General features: G+C 50.2%; 1 protein-coding gene across 3 annotated transcripts in view; it reads right to left on the bottom strand.

Moving 5' to 3' along the window:
* The window catches only part of KIAA1755 (KIAA1755 ortholog), a 37,007-nt gene that overhangs the window by 9,504 nt on the left and 6,388 nt on the right, over positions 1-21,115 (bottom strand). Inside the window, exons 2-10 of one of the 3 annotated variants that reach the window (XM_019750244.3) lie at positions 16,381-16,578; positions 11,528-12,866; positions 10,854-11,051; positions 9,375-9,498; positions 6,710-6,803; positions 5,769-5,855; positions 4,313-4,429; positions 2,433-2,531; positions 1,342-1,490 (exon numbers count right to left, since the gene is read on the bottom strand). In XM_019750244.3, the coding sequence (XP_019605803.3) occupies positions 1,342-1,490; positions 2,433-2,531; positions 4,313-4,429; positions 5,769-5,855; positions 6,710-6,803; positions 9,375-9,498; positions 10,854-11,051; positions 11,528-12,866; positions 16,381-16,578 (2,405 nt within the window). The remainder of the gene's footprint in view (positions 1-1,341; positions 1,491-2,432; positions 2,532-4,312; positions 4,430-5,768; positions 5,856-6,709; positions 6,804-9,374; positions 9,499-10,853; positions 11,052-11,527; positions 12,867-16,380; positions 16,579-21,115) is intronic. The other 2 variants (XM_088789131.1, XM_074317328.2) reach the window with 2 other exon arrangements.

Raw genomic sequence — 21,115 nt, 5'->3', positions numbered from 1 at the left:
GTCAAAGCCAGCATAAACGGAGGACCGTGTATGGGATCCAGGTATGGTACAGCTTGCACGAAGGGAGGAATCGCGGGGCTTTCCCAACATCCTTCAAATCCCATCTCATCCTCTTCCGCCCTGGGGAGGGTCTTACTTCCAAAGGAAAAGGAAAAGAGGACATGAAAGGAAAGCCTGCTTGCCTGGAGGGAGCCTTGCTCTGGGCCTCCCCATCTGACTGCCGTTCCCCACAGGTCACTGCCCTTCCAGATGAGGGCTCAGGGTGCTTGAACGAAATGGAAAATGCCAGTCTGCCTGGCGGAGGGAGGGAGGGAGAAAGGGGCGGTAGGCGGGAGCTACAGGGTCTCATCTGCAGAACAAACACGCATAGCGGCTCACGTGGGACTACAGCGCCCCCTGGTGGAGCTGCCAGCGGCCAACTGTCTGGAGGCGCCTCCAGGGGACAAGAAGGGGCTGGCGTTCAGCCAGTGAGGCGGAAACATGCTGGGAACAACAGTGCCAGTACCACTACATGGCATGAGGGACAAGGAGAGGACTCCACACCCAGCACCAGGGCCCTCTGCCTCCCAGTGCTCACATCAGGGTGACTCTGTCTGTGGGCACAGCTCAGGGTGGTGTGTGCAGGATTCTGGGCCAGGCTGCCGGGATTCAAGTCTTGGCCCCACCACATCTCAGCTGTGTGACCCTGGGCAAGTCACTTAACCTCTCTCTGTGACTAGGCCTTCTCTACTGTAAAATGAGGATACTACCAGGATCCACCTCATGGGTGGGAATCAAACGACTTAGTACTTGTAAAAGCCTTAAAACAATGTTGTGCTCATACTAAGGGCTGTTTAGGTGTTGGTTAAATAAAATTGTCCTCAGAAGCCTTTGCAAACTTTGGAACTGTTTGTTCTAGCAGAGATAAAATATTTCCAATTACTGATTGATTTAATTACTGATTTGCACACACCCCCCCACCCCTGCTAAATTTAAGGAAATCGTTCCTATCCAGGAATAATATTATTTGTTCTGTGGCTCTGAGACCCCTGGCACATTGTGAGGTTCTCCTGGCCAGGCTCAGCTCAGCGTCTGGGTCAGAGAAAGTGCTTGGTCCGTAAGGATGACCAGATATAGGCAGGGCTGTCCTCCGATGCCCATCCCAGCCTGAAGGTAGCCAAGGCTGTAGGAGGGCAGCAAAGAAGGGACGGAGTACTTGCCAAGGCCTCGGCCCAGGATATGGGCCCTGCAAACATCCCCATCCTGGGCATCTGTGGGGTCCACCCTATGTGTTCTCAGCTCCAAGCTCCCAGGCCAGGAAACAGGGTGGGGGTGGGAGAGGAAAAGCCTGGGTGTCCATACCTGACATCTGGGTTGAAGTCTAGCCTGTTGGCCTCCTGCTGCAGCCTGGCCAGGGTGGCTCCGCCTTCCCGTTGGAGGCCCAGCAGGCCTGGGTCCCTCAGTACAGCCTCCATCAGCAACTTGGACTTGCTCAGACACCTGGAGGCCTCCTGCCAGTGGAAGGAGGTGCCCTGAGACCCAATCCCTACTCTCCCTCTACAACCTTCCAGGGCTCCTCCCGCCCAGATCACACTGACTCCCCCAGTTGGACATTCAAGGTCCTACAGAAAGTCTATCCTTCTTATCTCTAAAACGCATCCTCAAGACACTCCTCTCAATGCCATGGCAACCTCACTGGTCCAAGTGGCATCATCTCTTGCTGGGACACCCATCCCAGCCTCTTCATTGGTCTTCCTGCTGCACTCTGGCTCCCCCTTGCAGTCTGTTCTCTACATGGCAGCTGGAAGTATCTCCAAGTGTAAATTTGATCAACCCCCTCCTTAAAACTCTTCAGTGGCTTCCCTCCCCTCTTAGAATGAAATCTCAACCCAACTCCTCCTTGATACAGCCCCCATTGGATCCAGAAGACCCTCTAGCTTTCTTCTCACCTCCCCCACCCCATCTCACTCTATTTCACACTGACCTCTGTGCTATTCCTGAACATACCAAGCACAATCCCACCTCAGGCCCTTTGCACGTGCTTTCCCTCCACATGGAACCCAGTCCCCTGCCTATTCCCATGCAGTCTCCTTCTCATCCTTCAGGCCTCAATTTAAATACCATCTCTTCAGGGAGGCCCTCCCTCCTTCTCCATTATTCTCAATCTTACTTTCATGGCATTCGGCACAATTTGTAACTATATATCCATTTCTTTGTTTGCTTTGTAAACAACTACCTCTACCACTGCACCATGAACCCCATGAGGGCAGGGACAAGTCAGTCTGCCCCAGGCTGGGCCTCTGGGTGCACATGTGAGTACCCAATAAATATTAGTCAAATGAATGCATGACAAACGGGTGATCGTGCCCGCCCTGGCGGTCCCCTTCACTGAGCCCCTGTTCTGTGCAATCTGGGAAGGGGTGTGTCTTTCCCACCCCATGCTCCTGGCTCACCTGTGCCCCTCCAGGGGGGTCACCCTTCTCAAACTCCTTGATGGAAGCCTGTAGCAGGGAGGAGGCCTGGCGGAGATCAGCAAGGAAAGGGTCTGACTTCTGCAGGATGGAAGGCCAGAATGGGGGGTGTCAGCCTAGGCCAGTGAGGAGGGTGCCTCCCCAACCCAGGAGGACACAGGGGGAACATGAGGTGGTGGTTCTCAAACTTTAGCTGCGTCAGAATCACCTGGAGAGCTGGTTAATATCCAGACTGCTGAACCCCACTCCCCCATTTCTGACTTAATTCTTTTGGGATGGGGCCTGGGAATGTGCATTTGCAACAAGTTCCCAGGTGATTCTGGCAAGGCTGGTCCAAGGACCACACTTTGAGAACCACTGGAAATGATGCTGGAAATGAGAGAGGGAGAAGAAAGACAGGCCTGAGCGATCCCCAAGCCAGTGGGGATCCCTTGGAGGAGAGGAAGGAAGGGGGAGTGAGAGGGCAGGGGGGAGGAACATCCTCTGCTGGGTCCCACTTCAGCCCAGCCCCACCACTTACGCACTGTGAGGCCTTGGGCAAGTGACTTAACCTCTCTGTGCCCCGCTTCTTCCTCTGTAAAATGGATCACAGTAGTTCCTGCCTTATAGGCTTGTGTGAGGATTAAATGGGTTCATTTGGTCAAGGTACTTAGAATAGTAACCGGAATATAGTGTTACCGTATTTCCCTGAAAATAAGACCGGGTCTTATAGTAGTCATCAATGTTTTATATTCTGGGTCTGTAGGTAAGATTTCATCTAAAGGGAAGATTGTAAAATAAAAATGTAGTTCGAAAGCCATTGCCTTAACTGGAGGCCTCTGGAGAAGGGAACTGGGGGTCTGAGGGACAAGTAGGAAAGAAAAATTTTCAGTCTATACCCTTTTGTACCATTTGAATTTTTAACATAACGCCTACTTTGAAACAGAGAGGATTTTTAATAGAAGACCACCAGGTGACAGACTAGTAGTATAGACCAATGGTCCTCAGTCGGGGTGATTTTGCCCTCCCAGGGGATACTGGTCATGTCTGGAACCATTTTGGTTGTCATCATTTCTGGGGTGCTACTGTCAGAGTGGGTAGAGGCGGGGGTGGTGCTAATCATGCTACAGTGCACAAGACAGCCCCCAAACCAGAGAGAATTATCTGGCCCCAAATGTGAATAGCGCTGAGGATGCACTGTCCTGGTCTTTAGAAAGCCCTGCATGGGCACTGGTGGGCATGGTGTCGGTGTGGCTTAAGCTGGTAACCTTCTGTGCACAGTTGTTCAAGCTGCCCCATCCTGGGTGTTCTCATGTATGAAACTGGGTATGAAATGCCCTCTCCCAGGGTTGTGGTAAGGAGGGATTGAAATCGCACAGGAAAAGAGCCCAGCACTGGCAGCTTCCTTATTTCCTCCCTCTTACACAAGGGAATACGTCTGCCTCCCCCACCAGACCCTGAGCTCCTGAGTTGTGTGGGTCCACAGAGCAGATGTCTATAAATTTATTTTCAGTTAACATAGACATAGCTCTTAGCATGATCTAGATGCTCTTCTAAGCTCTTTACCCACATTAACTCAATTACTGCTCACAGTAACCCCCTGAGGAGTTACTACTATTACCCGCCATGTTATAGATGAGGAAAAGGAATCAGAGAAGGTATATAACTTACCCAAGGTCACACAGCAGAGCTGGAATTGGAATCCAGGCAATCAGGCCCCAGAGCCTGAGCTCTCAATTCATTCCACTCTGCACCCTCATTATAAATGTTTGTTGTGTGACTGGTTTTGAACCTGACTGTGCAGATGGAGCCACGGGACAGGATAGTGAAGGGAGGAAGAGAAGGAGTGAGGGTGCGGGCCTAAGGGCTGTGATGGTAGCCACCTGGAAGAATTGCACCCACTCGCTGTGGCAATAGGGGACGGGGCCTTCCAGGGCTGTGGGCAGCTGACTGGGGTCCACGTGGTGACTGAGGGCCTTCAAGGAAGTCAGCACCTCTACCTGGAGACAAAAGAAGCAAGTCAGGAGGACCAGGGGACTCCGGGTGGGGGCAGACATTTGAGAAGGTCCTGCCCAGATCCCAGCCCCAGCACCACTCTACCTCCTACAGGTAAGTCTGGCCCTTGCTTTAAGAGTTGCTTTCTGGGCAATGGATCCTCTCTGGGAATGCTGAAAGATCAAAATTCAGAACCAGACCCTGGGTAAGGCATGGCAAATAAACAGCACTGTACTACTACTCTCCTTGCTTATGCCCAAGGCAGACATCATTAATCAATCACAGCACTGGTTCCCTCTGAGCTTTGTTCTTTCCCAGCCCTGCTCTCCAGGCAATCACACACTGATTGAAGGTGGCCCTTGTCATGTAATTTCTTTGTAACCCTTACACTATTCTTTGGTGACTCACCAAGGTGGTGTCTCCTCCTTGAGGCTGTTGAGAAAGGTCATCACATCCTTACAGTATCCCCTAAGACATGGAGGAGGGACTAGGTGACTGCTTCACCCAGGCAGTGAAGTTTGAGGTTTATGCTACGAACAACTCCAGATACCTAAGCTTGGGATTGGGCAGTTTCTGTGGTTTGGGGGCCCACTTGTTGTCCCTGGTCCTCAAAGTGTGGTCCACGGACCAGCAGCATCCGCATCACCGAGGAGTCTGTTAGAAATGCCTCAGACAGAGCTACTTCATTGGAACTTGCACTTTGATGATATGCCCAAGTGACTCATAGGCACATCCAAGCTTGAAGGGCACATCTCTAGCTCACAAGGCCTCGTCACTAACCAGGAAGAAGGAGGTCTTTAAAATCATTTCCTGAAGCAGGGTAGAGGGCGAGTGCCCACACTCATGATGGTGGTACATGGCACTAATTAAAGGGAGCTGCCGGGCTCTTCCCCGCTAAGTCCCAAATCAACTCTGCATCTGAGTTGGAGATGCTGAGAGAAATTAGGGAGAGAAACACGGGAAGATCGGGTGGAAAAGGCACCTCTACCGCCAGCTTGCTGTGTGGCCTTGGGTCTCATTTTCCCCATCTGAAAACAAGGGGGGAGGAGTTGACTGAATGAAGCTTTTCAAATAGTTTTCGTGCCATGTGCAGCTCTCAGTCACATGGTGGTGCCCACCAGGTGTTGCTAGGATTGCCAGAGAGAAATAATTTGTGACTAATTTGGCAAGCTCCTGCCACCAGGGCAGGGCTGAAGAGTTGTAGCATCTGGGCCTTGTATTTATCGACCTACACTGCATGGTTTCAGGACCTCTCCTGTCTTGTGACTTCTGCAATTCTACACCCCAGCTCAGCGAAAGCCCAGCATCTCCATTCCACCTCTGCCAATGCTGCCTCCCCCTCACCTGGATGTCAGGTAATGTTTCCAGTGGAACAGCATTCTCCTTCTCCCCAAGGAAGAGCATGGCACCAATGTAGGCTGGGTTCAGAGCCTGTCAGAGAGAATGATTTCAGAGCTGCTCTGCCCAGGTCTTCACTGTCCTCTGAACCTCTCCACTAAGAGGGGTTCCCCAAGCCTAGGACACTTGTGTGGTATGTTTGGAGGGTGAACCATTGGACACCAAGAGAGAAGCAGGTCCAAGCTGTGTTGTAAACTTCCCAGATGATCTGCCCCCTCCAGTCCTCAGTTTCCCCACCTACATAGTGAGGAGGAGGAGATCCGACCATGAGGTAAGCATATGCTGAGCTACCATTTACTTTACTGCTTATACCTGCTAGTGAGGAATCTCTTCCCTCTCCCAATCTCAGTTCCTGAGGTTCATGTGCCCTGAATCTAAGCCAATCAGCCTCACATTCCCCTGGCCACAGAGATTGGCTGATGGATGGACATCTGAGCCAAAAAGCTCTAAGAAGAAACTTTTGCCAGGACTTCTGGGAAAAGAATCTCGCACACTTTCCTACTGAACTTGAATGAAAGACCAGGTGCAGTTAGAGTTGCTAGGAGCAAGACTGCCACCAAGAGGGGGACCTGGCTGAGACAGGCACTCTCCCAGGAGAATGGGGCCAGAAATTGAGAGAGAAGAACCAGATCTTGGTGACAATATTGGAGGCCTTGAATCAAGCCATACTTGAAGTTGGATTTAACTCCTGGACTGTTCAGTCACATGAACCAATAAACAACTTTTGTCTTTCAGCCTGTTCGGGCTGGGGTTTCTGCTAGCTGCAACTAGCAGTCCCTGCCTGGGAGCCCTGGCCCCAGCTCGGAGCCCGCTGGGCTCCATGAATATCAGAAGGTCCCTGGTGCTTCTGAGACTTACTAGGCTGATGCTGTCCATCTCTCACTCACCTGGGTGGCCTGCAGGGCACTGACCAGACCAGGGTGTGGAGGCTGCTTCCTGGCATCAATCACGATCACCAGACCCTTGGTTTTATCTTCTGGCCTGCAGGTGATAAACAGAATTGGCAGTCTTGCTGGCCAGACCAGGCTCTTCAGGGTGAAGGACCTACTGAAAGGCAAAATTTTCTGGCTGCTAGAAGCCTTGATTAATTGGTGGACCCTTTATCCTGCAAGACCAAGATCCAATGCCCCTCCCTCCAGGAAGCCCTGCAGAATTCTTCTTCAGAGTCCATTGCTCCCTCTTCTGTGCTCCTCCAGTACCTCACACAGCCCTTTCTTAAACCTTACCAATCATAAACTATAAGCCACTCAATGCTGAGTGAGTCACCCAGCATTCACCCACCCTTTTTGTGTTCAAGAATCCAACTTCCTCCAGATGATCATGTCTCCACCCCACCCCCCCACCCCCCCCACACACACTCCAGGGGCCAGTTTATGATTGGTTGAGGCCAACAGTAGGGACCCAATTTCACTGGCCAATGACTGGGTTAGATAAGAGTCATGTGACATCTTTCTGGCCAATGAGATGTGAGGGGAAGTTTGCAAGGGGTCTTTGGGGAAAGGCAGTCTGTCCCTTAAAAGTTCTTACAAAGAGCCATAAGGCAGAGACACAGAATGATAAATTTCCTTATCAGATAAGACATTTTGAATTGGAATTTTTTACGTGCAGCTAAAACACCCTCACTGGTTCACATTGCACTTTTCAGTTATTACCTTAGGATCTCCCAAACTAGCCAATTGTCAGAACTTGTTATAACACCGATCCCTCACCCTCACCCCCACCTCCACCCCATTCCCCCAGACACCTGGCTGGCAGGTAAGGGGTGAAGCCAGGGAGTCTGTGTGCTTCCAAATGCCCTTGGCCATTCTGACGATCAGGCAGTGTGGAAAAATAACCCCAATTGCTTCCAAGCCTTACAACCAGCCAGTTCGCAGACTAAAGCAGAAGTGGCCAAGATGGGGGTGGAGCTGGGGCACTGCTGTCTCTGGTATCTGGTCACCTGGGCAAGTTGTCTCATCTCGCCGGGAGTCTATTTCCCACGTGTAAATGGGGATAATGCTGGTGCTAGCCTCATAGGGCTGTGGTGAATTCATCACTGTACAGCAGTCAGTGACTGTGCAGAGGAAGGATATAATTACTGTCCTCCAAGGGGAAACTGAGGCACAGAGCAGCAACGTGGCAGTGAGAGGAGGCTCTCAGAGGTGACAGGTCTCTGACTTCATGGCCCACGCCTCACCTGCCTTGGACTATGCCCGTGTTGGGAGAGCAGTTTATTTCCACACCTGCCTCTGCCACCAGCCCGGGAGCACAAGACTTGATGTGAGGAGTGTCTGGGTCCCTGGAATGTCCCAGCATGAAGCCAGGCCCAGAGCAGGTGCCAACAATGTTGGTTTAAAGCAGGAGGGAAAAACAAGCCCAGCACACAGGAATCTCATGCACTCTGCACTCCACACTCCACAGTTTACACTACACCTCACTCCCACCTCTTGTGACCACAGTTGGTCCTCAGAGCCCACTTGGTCATCCCCTTTATTCATGTGAGCCTCAGAGAGGGGAGGTTACCACCCCAAGGTCACACAGCAAGTTGGTGGGATTCCAGGGTTTTGTCTACCACTCTGGCCACTTCTCAGCACAGGAAAGGAGGTCCCACCTCCCTGCCGGGCCAGAGAAACCACTCAACCTTGGAAAAGAGAAAGAAAATCTCAGTGGCCAGCAGATGGCAGTGATGGCTCCCATGGGGCAGAGTGCATGGAGAAGGTTCCAAAGGTTTCCACCAATCCCGCTACCCACTACCCCTAGCAGAAGAACCTCTAGGTTGGTTTGGGGTCTATAGCAAACATCACCTCTGAGAACACCCTGGCTGGGGCTGAAACTCAGAGGAAAAGATGGTGCCTCTTCTCCAGCCAGTCCAACAAGAAGTCTGAATGGTGGTGAGGGGGATTGGGGGGAGCAGGCGTGACGGGTGTTAGAAATCAGCTGGGTCACGCATCATTCACTCACTCATTCTATCATGCACTCACTCATTCATTCATTCATTCATTCACTCATTCACCCTTCATTTGTTCCACAAATATTTATCATTCAGATGCCAGCTCAATTATCACCTCCTCCGGGAAGCCTTCCCTGATGTCCTAATTGGAATTAGTGCCCCCACCTTTCTCACTCTCAACAGTGGCTTTCAAAAGGTGGTCTGCACTCCAGCAGTATCAGTATCACCAGGAAGCTTGTTAGAAACACACATTCTCAGGCCCCACCCCAGACCTACTGAATCAGAAACTCTAGAAGACTGTTTTAACAGTCTTCCAGGTGACTCTGATGCATACTCGAGTTTGAATCACGGATCTACAACATTCCTCTGTTTTCGTTACCACACTAACAACTCCCGAGAGTTGCTTGTCCGTGGTTTGTTTCTTGCACGCTGTCTATCTCCCCCACCAGCCTGGGAACCCCCGATGACGGGGACTAAGTGTGTCCCCAGCATCTGGCTTGGGACTGGCTCCAGGAACCGATGACTGGATGGGAGGATATGGGTCTCTCCACTCGGTGCCTGGTCCTGGGCTGTGGGCTGAGAGATCAGAGGCGATGGAGTGGCCAGCCAGCCCAGCCTCTTACCTGGGGACAGTGCACAGGTAGGAGAGCAGCTTGGTGACCTCTGAGACCGTGCACCATGGCGCCTCCCAGGCCTCCTGGATAGTCGACACCAGAAGCAGGGGCCGCCCCACCTTGTCCCGACCACCTAGGGGAGAGAGGATACATGTATGCAGTGAGAACTTCAGTGGAAATGTCTCTACCAGAACCTGTTCTGTGGCCTCCAGGTCTCTGGTCCCTCTGCCTGAAATGAAATGCCCTTTCCTCCCCCTGTGAACTCTGAATTCTTCATCCTTCCAGACCCAGCTCAAAAGCCACCTCCTCAGAAAATTCATCCTTGAACCCCTCCTCAATAAAGAGGTAGCCTCACCTTCCTCTGGTCTCCCTCTGTCCTGGGCACCCTGAGAAGTAAAGCCCATGGAATGAGTTTTGGGGTTACACAGACATCTGTCCCACCGAAGCCCCTGGTCACCATGTTTCTACACTGAGTTGCAATGCCCTGTTGTAATAACCTGTTGAATTTTCTCCACCACTAGAATATAGACTTCCTGAAAGCAAAGAACATATCAGACATGTTCCCTGCTGAATCATCAGTGCTAAACTCAGGGCCTGGTACACAGTGGGTGTTCGATAAATATTTATTGCAACGGTGAATAAATATTAAACAGGAATGATAACGCCCTGTGTATTTGATGCTATTAATGACCCACACAGACACCCTCATCAGGCCAGAGCACCCATCCCCCAGCAGCTGTAAGTATTGGCTGTAAATGGCTCACAGATGCCCTTTTCTCTGAAGAATTATCCCCTGCTGAACTGGAGCACTGGCTCAGTTTGCATTCCCACCCAGGATCAGCCTGGGTTAATGACCGACAGACTCAAGCACAAAAAGGCCAGCCTCCTGCACCTTAAGATAGAATCAGGTCGGTGTTGTAATTCATGCCCCAGAGCTCCCTGTGGGATCAGGCCACATTCTTGCTTAGCTCGTCCCCAATCCTGCCCTGCTTCCCTCACTCCTCTTTTCCTGAGAGCAACCTTCAATAAAACAAATCACTTTCCCAAGGATCCCTCTCTCTGGGAAACCTAAGACAACCACGTTGGGTGCCTCACTGAAAGTAGGATGGATGGATGGATGGATGGATGGATGGATGGATGGATGGATGTTTGGATGAGTGGGTGGGTAGGTGGATGGATGGGTGGATGATGGATGGATGGCTAGATGGATTTTTAGATGGGTAGGTAGATGGAAGGATGGATGTATGTATGGATGGATGGACGGATGGATGGATGTTTGGATGGGAACCTAGAAACTGCTTTCATATAATCCAACTCCTTCATTGGGAAGATGATGAATCTAAGTCCCAGGGAGGCTCAGTCCAGAACACAGGCCTCCAGAACTTTCCCTGTCTTCCCCCACAGCCACCGGCATCTGAGGATGTTCAGGGAATTCCCCATCCCCAGCTCCCTCCCTTCCACTTCCACCGGTCCCTATAACCCCAGGACCTGGCAGGCATGCTATCCTGGAGTAGACAATCTCCACACTCAGTGCCCCAATCCTGGGCTCAGGCCCCGGCAGCTCCTCATCCAGAGTAGGGCCTTTTCCCGGAGGGCCTGCCGAAGCTTCTGGGAAACCAGCCTTTTCTCCAGTCAGTGGGCCTGAGTCAGCAGCCGGGCCAGATGGTTTGGTCTGAGTTGTTCCAGCTGGAAAAAGCAACAAAGAAAAGGGTGTTAAGCAAAAGATGGATTTTCCTGGGAAAATGTTTTCTCTTTGACCTTCTGACTAATAATAATAGCTTACGACTATTGATCTCCTACTATATGCCAGGCACTGTGGTAAGCTCCTTGCTTCTCGTGTCTCTTGGAACCTCAAAACAACTCTGCAAGGCAAGTGAGATCCCCATTGCTCAGAGAGGGAGACCCAGACTTTGAGAAGTTAAGTCCTTGACCAGAGTCACCCAGCCAGTGTGTGATGACCCTGGGGTGTGGACTCAGGCCACCATAGGACAGTTATAGTACTTTGCTCAGTTCCAGACCCAAAAGACTTCAAGCTTCTTGACATGCCACCCTGTGCTCTAAACTCCTGAGACTGAGCCAGCTCAGGTGGGTCTCTATTCCTGACAGCCTGATCCCATCCAGAGAACAGTTTCCCTCTCCAGCTGAGCAAGTGGGCACCTTACCTTTCCCCAAGTACTTGGCGCGGTTGGGTTTCGGGGAATAGAGTGAAAACAAGACCTTCCAGGGCCCGTCATGCTGGAGCAAGGCTTTCTCAGGGGGCACGGGGCCTTGCCTCTGCCCCTTCAAGAATGAGAATTTGAGCCCAGGAGTTGGGGATCCGGAAGAGGAGGTGTCGGTCACAGACTGGGGAAATCTCCCATTTTCCTGTTTGGTCCTCTTTCCCATCTTGGTTTCAAGGGCTGGAGCAGCAGGAGGAGAAGCTGGGCACAGACAGGGAAAGGATGCTTGTTTTGGTCCAGGCCTGAACTGGACCATGTCCTCTGGGTTTCCCAGAGGCCCCTGCATCTTGGAGGCAGCTGGCTCTTCTGAGACACCTGTCCCGAGGACAGAGGCAGAGTGCAGTGGTTTCTCGAGGACGTTGAGGTAGGGCTCTTGGGACGGGCATTCTGAATTGTGGGAGGAGGCTTTGTGGTCGACCTTTCCCCTCAAGCCCAAAGTGCAGGGCTCCTCCTCCAAGCTTGCTGGCTTTGCACAAGCCAGTTTTTCCAAGGAAAGTCCCCTGCTGGCCCCTGAGAGAGGCAGCAGCCTTTGAGAGACAGGTATTGCCTTAGTTCCAGATGGCTCTTCCAGTGCTCCAAGGGGACACCCACTGGGTGTCTCTACCTCCCTACTGGGAGACCCTCCTTTGCTTTCTCGGGAAAAGTCCAGGAGAGCCACATAGTCTCCCCCCAAGTCCTGGTTGACCATATCGTCCATCCTGAAGGCCACATCCCCAGGCCCGGCTTGCTCCACCTTGATGAGTCCTGGGTACTTGCTCCCAGATGTCCTGCCCTTACCTTTGGCCAAGCTCCGGCTAAGAAGCACCTGGCTTCCTGGGGACCTGGCCTGGTGACACTCTTGAGGGCCACTCAAATCGAGTGCCTCTAACTGCAGGGACCCCCAGGCCGGGGAGAGAGCAGGCACTGCCGGGGGGGTGTCATCCACAAACTCCGGGCTGGCTATCTTGGCCCAGAGCACAGGGGCAATCCCCTCTTCTGAGGCTACCAGGCAGTTGCGTAGGGGACTGCCCTCAAAGTCACTGTTGATGGCCTCCAACCACTCTTGGGTGAAAAGTATAGGGTAGGATGATGCAGGAACAGGCTTTGTGTCCACCGTGCGGAGGTCCAAGGAGAGGCACTTGATCACGATGCAGACAGACTGCTCCTCCTGGGGCTCGACTTGAAGGTAGAAGTCTCCCTGGCGTAATAAGAGGGGATTGAGGGGTGCTAGATGGACCACAACCTCATCCCGCAGGCACAGCGGCCAGCCCTCATGCAGGAAGAGGCAGTGTGAGTAGGGGACCTGTGGAGAGAAGGGGACGATGTCAGAGAATCTGGCCCTGAAAGCCCCGCCCATGGGTCTACTTCCTTCCCCCTCCCAGAAGGAATCTGGAACAGGTCACTGACTTGGGTGAGGCAAGAGAGAAGCTAGGATGTAGCATCTTAGGAGGCCCCACTCTCGGGGTCCTGCAAGCCTCACAGCCTGAGAGTGAGCACCTCTGAAACACTGCACCTTTGGTGCCTCTTGCCTCACCCTAGTCCTGGCCCTGGCCTTGAAAATACCTGCTAGCCTACTGGGCCAAGGGAGAAAAGCTCTGAGTGCCAGGCCCTGGTCAGCAAGCACTTTTCCCATGAGGATCATCTCTTCTCCCCTGCACCTTTCCAAAATTCTTCTCAACCCAGCTCAACTTGGAGCCCTCCATTTTAGGGAGACATGGATTCCAAGGCCTGAATCATTCATTTGTGCAAATTAGTTAACTTCATCGGGCCTCATTTTTCCTATTTGCAGATAGGAATAACGATACATATTGGTATTATTGGGCTGGTATGAGGATGAAGTACAATGATTGACATATATATATATATATATATATATATATATATATATATATATATATATGTATATATATATTAAACCAACATAATGTCTGGCATGTAATAGGTACATGTTCAATAAATATTAATTCCCTCTCTTTTTGACAGCATTCACTCTTTGGAAAACTGTGGAGATTTTTCAATTAAAAAACAAAAAAGATCATTTACTGCTTTTATACCATTCTCTAATTTTTAAAGAGAGAGATTACAGAGTGAAGTAGAAGCAACACTGAGTGAAAAGTCAGGAAATATGACCCTGTCCGTAACTTTCTAGACGAGCTTGAAAAAGACATTCCACTCTCCTGGGCCTGAATGTTTATTCTTTATTTATTTGTTTATTGTTTTTTCATTTTGCATTAGGGGTAACAACATGGCAGGGGAAGCAAAATTTAAAAAAAAAAATTTTTTTGTTTAACAGAAGGTGCCGGCAATTCTCTGCATGGACAGATACAGCGAGTCTTCCTGGAGTCTGTCTGGACCCCGGTGTGTTCCACTTAGTTGAGCGTCTTCACTGGGCTGTGCAGGACCCGTGTCCAACAGTGACACCATGTGGCAACCACAGAAACAACACTCCATCGAACTGACAACAGGTCTTTCTCTACCTGGCTTTCGGAAAAGAGTCTGATTCCTATAGATTGAGTAAATCCTGGATAATCTTACATAATTTGGATGTGTATGGGGAACACTGAACTGCCTTCTAATGAAGCAGGTGTTTCCTGGAATTATTGGTTGGAGAAATAATGAGGTCTGATCATACTTGTACCTCAAGTTGATAAACTCGCTCGTATCGGTTACACTGTCGACCCGGCTGCCTCAGAGAAGCTGCATATCCATAAAGCCCACGAGTCTGTGGGGTATTCCACCCCTTTCACTTCACCCTCTGCTGTTTGCCACATGCTTTCCTCACCTTCTCACTGAATGAGACAGAACAGCCCAGCGGTATTTTGCAAATAGCAAAGCACCACAGAGATAATGATTATGACCATCTTGCTTGACTCTCATTGGAACTCAGGGGTGCAGCCAGTTCAGGCATTATTAGTCCCACTTTCCATATGAGGAAAATGAGGCTCAGAGAGGTGGAAGAGGTGAAATGGATGTGTAGTCACCCAGCTGACATGTGGCAAAAGCAGGACTATGCCAAGACCTTCATGTTTGGAGCCAGCTGTATCTGTCCCCAAGCCCCACGAGACTTCCTCGGAGGGTAGCTGTCTGCCTCTGGGTGCTGGTGGTAATGAAGGCAAACATGGAGGCTAGCACATTCTTATTGCAGAGGGAGAAAGGAGGAAATGGGATAGGCACAGGCAGCAGCTACTGAGCCCTTATTGCATGCCAGGCTCTGTGCTATGCGTATCTGCGAGGTAGGTGCTGTGTTATTAATATTTCCACTTTCCACATAAGGACACTGAAGCTCAGAGCAGTGACATGGATCCCCCAAGTTCATAGTGATGGAGCCTGGAGTTGATCCTGGGGTTCATATAACCTGAGGCCATACTGTTAATTCCATGCTACTACCCACTGCTCTGAGGTGACAAAAATTCACCTATCATTACAATTAAATTAAAGTCACCTATAATTAAAAATAAAGAAATCAAAAGGTTGTGACCCTTGTCCCTGGGAGAAATGGGGAAGAGGACAGTACAAATGCAGTTTTAACGGCCAAATAACGGAAGTGGGCAGTGGTATAGCTTGTCAGGGAGAAGAAATAATGATGGGTAAGGATGCACATGAAATAATGCAATGTGGATATGTGGGAGTTGGCTGCAAACGAGAACATCCTTCTCCTATAATAACAATGAATGTGTACAGAGCTAGCTCTGCGAGCTAAGCACATTAAATGAATGATTTCAATTTCCTTTCAGCTCCAACCATCTCTAATTCTGGCTCTTAAGCCTGACCTTTTAGCTGCCACAGTCCATTTCTTTCTATCCCCTGAAAGAATGCACATGGTCCCACCTTTACATTTTGCTCCTGGTGTGTCATGTCCCTGGCAAGTATCAGCAACTGAGGAAAGGCTGGTGGGACCTAAAAGCCTCTTAGTGATTCTTGAGGCTGGGGTGGCAGGGAATGGACATTAAATAACAGCAGAGCAGGGCACAGTTGGCAAACCTGTGAAGGGTGTGGGCAAGTTCCAGCAGTGGGCATCTGAGGTTTGGTCTCCAAAGGCCTCTCCCTAGTCTTTTCTTAAAACAGTGTCTACCCTTTGACCATAGAGGAAGGCATATGACCCAAGCCTGGCCAATCCTGGTTCTCCATTTATCTGGCTGCAGTGATTGGTCCAGGCATAGACATAAGACCCAAGCCTGACGAATCGTGATCCTTCCTGGCAATTTTTCTATGTGCAGCTGATGGGGAAGAGTTCATTTTCCTCTCCAAGGTAGCATTTGATCCCAGAGCTGCCCTGGGCTCCAGCCTTGTGGGAACACTTAGCCTGTAAGAATGATGCTGGCAAGCAAGGAGAAGCAGAGAAAAGAAACAAGAGACAGAAGGGTCCTTAAGGGGATTGATCAGTGGATAAACTTGGGCCTGAAGCTGGATCACCTTGCCCAGGTCTGAGTAAGGATCTGTCATTTGGAGCCAATGAGTCCTGCCTAAAACACGTTTCTTTCCATTTTGCTTCAGGAGAGGCCTCCTGAGATCTGAGTTTGAAGGCGTCTCCTGGGGGAAAAGTGCGAGTCCTACGGACTCAAGGGCTCCAGGGAAGATCTGGAACATTCTCTGCTGTTTCCATTGAAGCTGCCCCACTCCAGCCAAAGCAGTCTGGTGATGCCAACAATGTCAGCCCCTGGGCAGGCTCCTGGGGGCCAGGGAACCCACAAGGATGCCCTTTATCCAGACCTCCTCCCCGCTCGTGAAAGTGTAAATGTGATGGACTCCTGGATGTCAGAGAACAAAGGGCCCAGTGACCTTCCTGCTCCATTTAGGGGGCATCCCTTCCAACTTACACAGGCTGCTTCTCGCACTTGCTCACACAGGCGCTTGGCAGGGATGAGGAAATCCAGGAGGAAGCTCAGCCCATCCCCCCCGAAGTCTGAATCCAGGAGACGGAACACCTGCCCCAGGATAGTGGGCGCCGTGGCCTCAAAAGGAGGATAGAGGCCTGCCAGGGCATGCTGGATGGCAGCGTCCAGGGATGGGGGGTCCTGGGGGGGACAGGGCGAGAGGATAAAAAAGTTACAGTAGCTGTAACAGTAAGGGTAGTGTCCACTTCCCATGATCTTCCAGTCCCCACGTGACGAAGGCCCCTGCTATCTCTGTGACCTCCTCTCCTGCCCCCTCCCCCTCACTCACCCCTTCCAGCCACATTAGCCTTCCTTCACGTTCCTCAAACACACTCGGCACAATCCCACCTCAGGGCCTTTGCACTGGCTGCTCCCTCTGCCTAGAATATTCTCCCTCAAGACATCCTCATTCCCTCGCCTCCTGCAGGTCTTTGCTCAAATGTCATCCGCTGCTCCAAGGTGGGGTGGAGGAATTAGGGGATGCACCCAGGTCAGGGCCACAGGGAGGAGAGATCAGTATCTCCAAATCCCACCCCTTGGCTGACCTGAAGACCTATAGTTAGAAGTAGAACCATCAGTGAAGCCCAGCCTAGATCTGAAAACCCCTGGTCAACATTCAGGTGCCTGAGTGATAATAAGTGATGGCTGTGTTTTACTACTGAATTTTGGGGTGGGTTTTTACACAGCAGTAACTAATTAATACTAGCTGATATAATTGATATGTGAGCTCCAGTGTCCTATATCCAGCTGCCTCCTGGATGCCTTCCCTAGAGGTCTATTAAGCACAGACCATGAACACATCAAACCCAACTCAATACCGTCCTCACACCACTCCGCCCCCCACCCCATGTACCTACCTCAGGGATGTCCCCACCATCTAGTCAGCTGCCAGGCCAGAAATCTGCTCATCATCCTGCCCTCGACTCCTGCCTCCCCTGCCCACAAACAGCTCTCAGCCATGTCTTATATAGTCTTCTCGCTTCCAAAAGCTCGAAAACGTACTCGTTCTGCTGTTTCCCTGCTCCTGCCCCGATTCAGGCCTCCATCACCTGGTCCATGAATCACTTCTTCATCGGCTCCCAACCTCTAGTCAGCCTCAGTTCCAGTTACTCTCCACCAGGACCCCAGAGTGACCTTTCCCAAATACAAACCTGACCTCATCAGTCTCCTGCTTAAAACCCTCAAAGACTCCCCACTGCCTTCAGAAAGCACCCTGCCACCAGGCGTTCAAATGCCCCATGACCTTGCCACTGAGCACCAACCCGGCCTCATCGCCAGCCTCACTGCCTCTCACGATGACACGTGCATTCTCTCACTCATCTCCAGGACTTTGCACATGCTGTTCCTTCCCTGGAGACCTTCCATGTTCACTCCCTCTTCACCTGGCTGAGATTTTCTCTCACTTACCTCCTCCCATCCCCCTGGGTCAAGTGCCCCCTTTTCTGGGCTTCAATGGTGCCACTATCACAGTTGTTCCCACATGGATTGTTGTTTCCCTCCGTGGGTTCCGGGCTCTCCGAGGACAGGAATGGTCAGCAGAATAATGGCCCCCAAATATACCCATATCCTAATCTCTGGAACCTGTGAACCTCTTACCTTACGTGGCAAAGAGGAATGAACGTTGCAGATGGAATAAAGGTTGCTGATCAGCTGACCTTAAAATAGGAAGATGATCCTGGATTTTCTAGGTGGGTCCAATCCAAGCACAAGATCCTCAAAAGTGCAAGAGAGTGCAGAAGAGGCTAGAGTCAGAGGGAAATGCGACTATGGAAGAAGGATCAGTGAGAGGGGATGCTGCTAGCTTTGAAAATGGAGGCAGAGCCAAGGAATGTAGGCGGCTCCTAGCACGTAGAAGCTGGAAAAGGCAAGCGAACGGATTCTCCCGTAGAGTCTCCAGAAAAGAAGGCAGCCTGCCAGCACCTTGACGTGAGCCCAGTGAGACCTGAGTTTGCCTTCTGATCTGTGGAACCACAAGATGACCAGTTCCTGTTGCTTTAAGTTACTAAGTTTGTGATCACTTGCTGCAACAGCAACAGAAATGAATACAGCAGGCACTGGCTCCTATTCCTCTCGGGCCTTCAGCCGCTGGCACAAAATAGGAGCTCAGTAAATGTCGTGGAAGGATGAATAACATGTCTCTCCCTCAACCACAGTTTTTCCATCTGTAAATGGACAAGGCCAGAGGTTCCCACCGAGGTACAGTAATGGAATCCATGGTTATGATTTTCAACTCCTAAAAAGCCTAATGGAAGCCATTAAAAAGCCTAATAGTTGCCCAGACTGGTTGCGCGCTCTGAGTCCATCTATTGATAAGGGATGAAAAGGAAGAGAATAAATAAGAATCCTCATTTTTATAAATGCGGCCTCTGGAGACAAGGAAGTAAAATACGGACTTAGAGGAGGAGGAAGATGGCCTTTCTCGATCCCAGCAAGATTCTAATGTCAGGAGGCTGGAAAACGGGACTCTGGCCCAGGGCATTCAGACAAATGCCAGTGTCACCACTGTGTCTCACTCCCCACATGGCACTAGGCACAGGGCAGGCCCTCGATTGTTCTTTGTAGAATGAATGAATGGATGTCTGTCGCCCTCACTCTGAAGGAAAGAGGGACCTGGCACTGTCATGGAGGTAAGCTCAGAAGGGACGATGGACCACAGGTCCTTAATGTTGAAAGTCCGCTTGCCCAGGAGGGGCTATTTTCACAACGAGGTGGGTAGGGGTCTTCAATTAGGCAGTCTGGTTGACTCAGCTGGCCTGATAACCTCTACTAATACCCCTCCAAACAAGGTCAAACCCCAAAACATACCCCTCACCCGTGCAATCCTAATGACAGCAGTGGGACCAGGGACAGGGAGTTGGAAGGCCATGTCTGACATCTGTGAACACACAGACACACTGAGTCAATTAGGCCAGCACCCCTCCCCTGCCACATGCCCTCCCCACTCTACTTAGCCTCTCCCAGGGCCTTGGCTCCCTGGGGTTCCACTTTACTGTGTGTTCTTGGGTAAATGTCTTTCCTCTCTGAGCCTCTTGTGTGCACATGGTGTTGGGCTAGGTTTGTTTCGTTTAGTTTTGGGAAATTCAGTCGTTCACTGTCACCTTCATGACTTTTAGCATATCCTAGTACCATTGGTGCTATTAGCACTTACTATTTTTCTTTAAATCCACTCACTTTTAAAAAAAACTTACATAATTGCATTTTAAAAGGAGACTCTATGTCACCATACTGGTTATGAGAATATAGCCAGACTGCCCAAGTTCAAGTTCTGGCTCTGTCACTTTCTGATATTGGACCTGGCAAGTTACTTACCTCTCTGCCTCAATTTTCTCATCAGTAAAACTAGAGATTGTCATCACACCCACCTTAAGGAGTTGAGCGAGATTGAATGAAATAATACATGTAAATTCTCTGCACAGGACTGGCACTTAGTAGGTGCTCATCAACAACACGCATCACTGCTATTTTTGTGGTCATATTATATTATTATTCTATCACCACTTTAAATGGAAAAATCAGTATAAATTGGATAAATAGAATGAAACTCAAAAAAACACAAAAAACCCAATGATGCATTGGGTGGTTTTCATATTATTTCATTTCTATAAACATACGTCATTTATTATTATCATAGCTATAGTATGTACTTTATATAAATATATAATAAATTCACATTTATTACATAAACTATGTTTTATATTTACTGTTCTATTTCTATTAAAATAAAATATTTTCCAAAATAAAAAGTAAATAAGGAAAACAAATATTGCCATTAAATTCTAGGCACATCTGATCACCTGCTAAATGCTCAGTAAGTCTTCTCTTTCTTTCAAAGTGAGGTTGCCTTACATTTGAAAGGTGTTAACACATCAACCCCAGAGAGAGGCTTTCTCTTGGGGTCCACAGAAGGTGAGAGGAGAATTCAAAAGGGACCGACTCTCTCACCACATGATTCCACGTCGCTTAGTTCCAGTCTGTGACAACCTGTGTCCCAACTGCGTCTACATCCCAACCTCTGGGAGCAATGAGCTAAACCAGCTGTTCCTTGACATGCCTCAGTTTCCTCTTCTATAAATGGGGATTCTAGTTCCTATCCTGTCTCGCTCAGAGATTGTTCTGGAGATACAAGGAGATAACGGATACAGAGCATCTTGAGAAACATAAAAGACGTTGCTGCTGTTGTTATTAATTATTATTTATTTTTCCTCATCCTGTCAGGCAAAGCTCAAGTTACAGCTTCTGTGTGAAGACATCTTCCCTCGCCTGGTCTCTACCTGAATCCACTCTGGTCACTCCAAGAATAACAACAGTTTCCAGGCACCTACTGTGCACCAGGCCCTCTCCTCACACCTACTTGCTTAGCCACACAATGATGCTAGGGCCTAATTGGAACATACCATTTTGCAGATAAAACAACTGAGGCTACTCCTGCCCAAGATCACAGAGAAAAGAAGACAGAGCCAGGATCCAAACCAGGTCTGAATCAGCCAAGTCTGCCCTCTTTCCCGATACCCTGGGGACTCATCTCCTTTGGGGCCACCAGCAGCCACCAGCCTTGGGGGGTGGCCTTCCCAACTGCCTGTCCTGCGCTGTTTCTAATGGGGCCTAAAGAAGCTGTTTACCTCTCAGAGACTAAGGCTCGCAGACTGGGACGCCCTTGGCTTTCACAAATTGGCTCAGC

The sequence above is a fragment of the Rhinolophus sinicus genome, chromosome 13 (assembly GCF_057876585.1).
Source record: "Rhinolophus sinicus isolate RSI-liver-muscle chromosome 13, RSI-T2T, whole genome shotgun sequence".
Lineage (NCBI taxonomy): Eukaryota > Metazoa > Chordata > Mammalia > Chiroptera > Rhinolophidae > Rhinolophus > Rhinolophus sinicus.
Note: the sequence above shows the minus strand (reverse complement) of the source record. Positions and strands in the feature narration are given on the sequence as shown.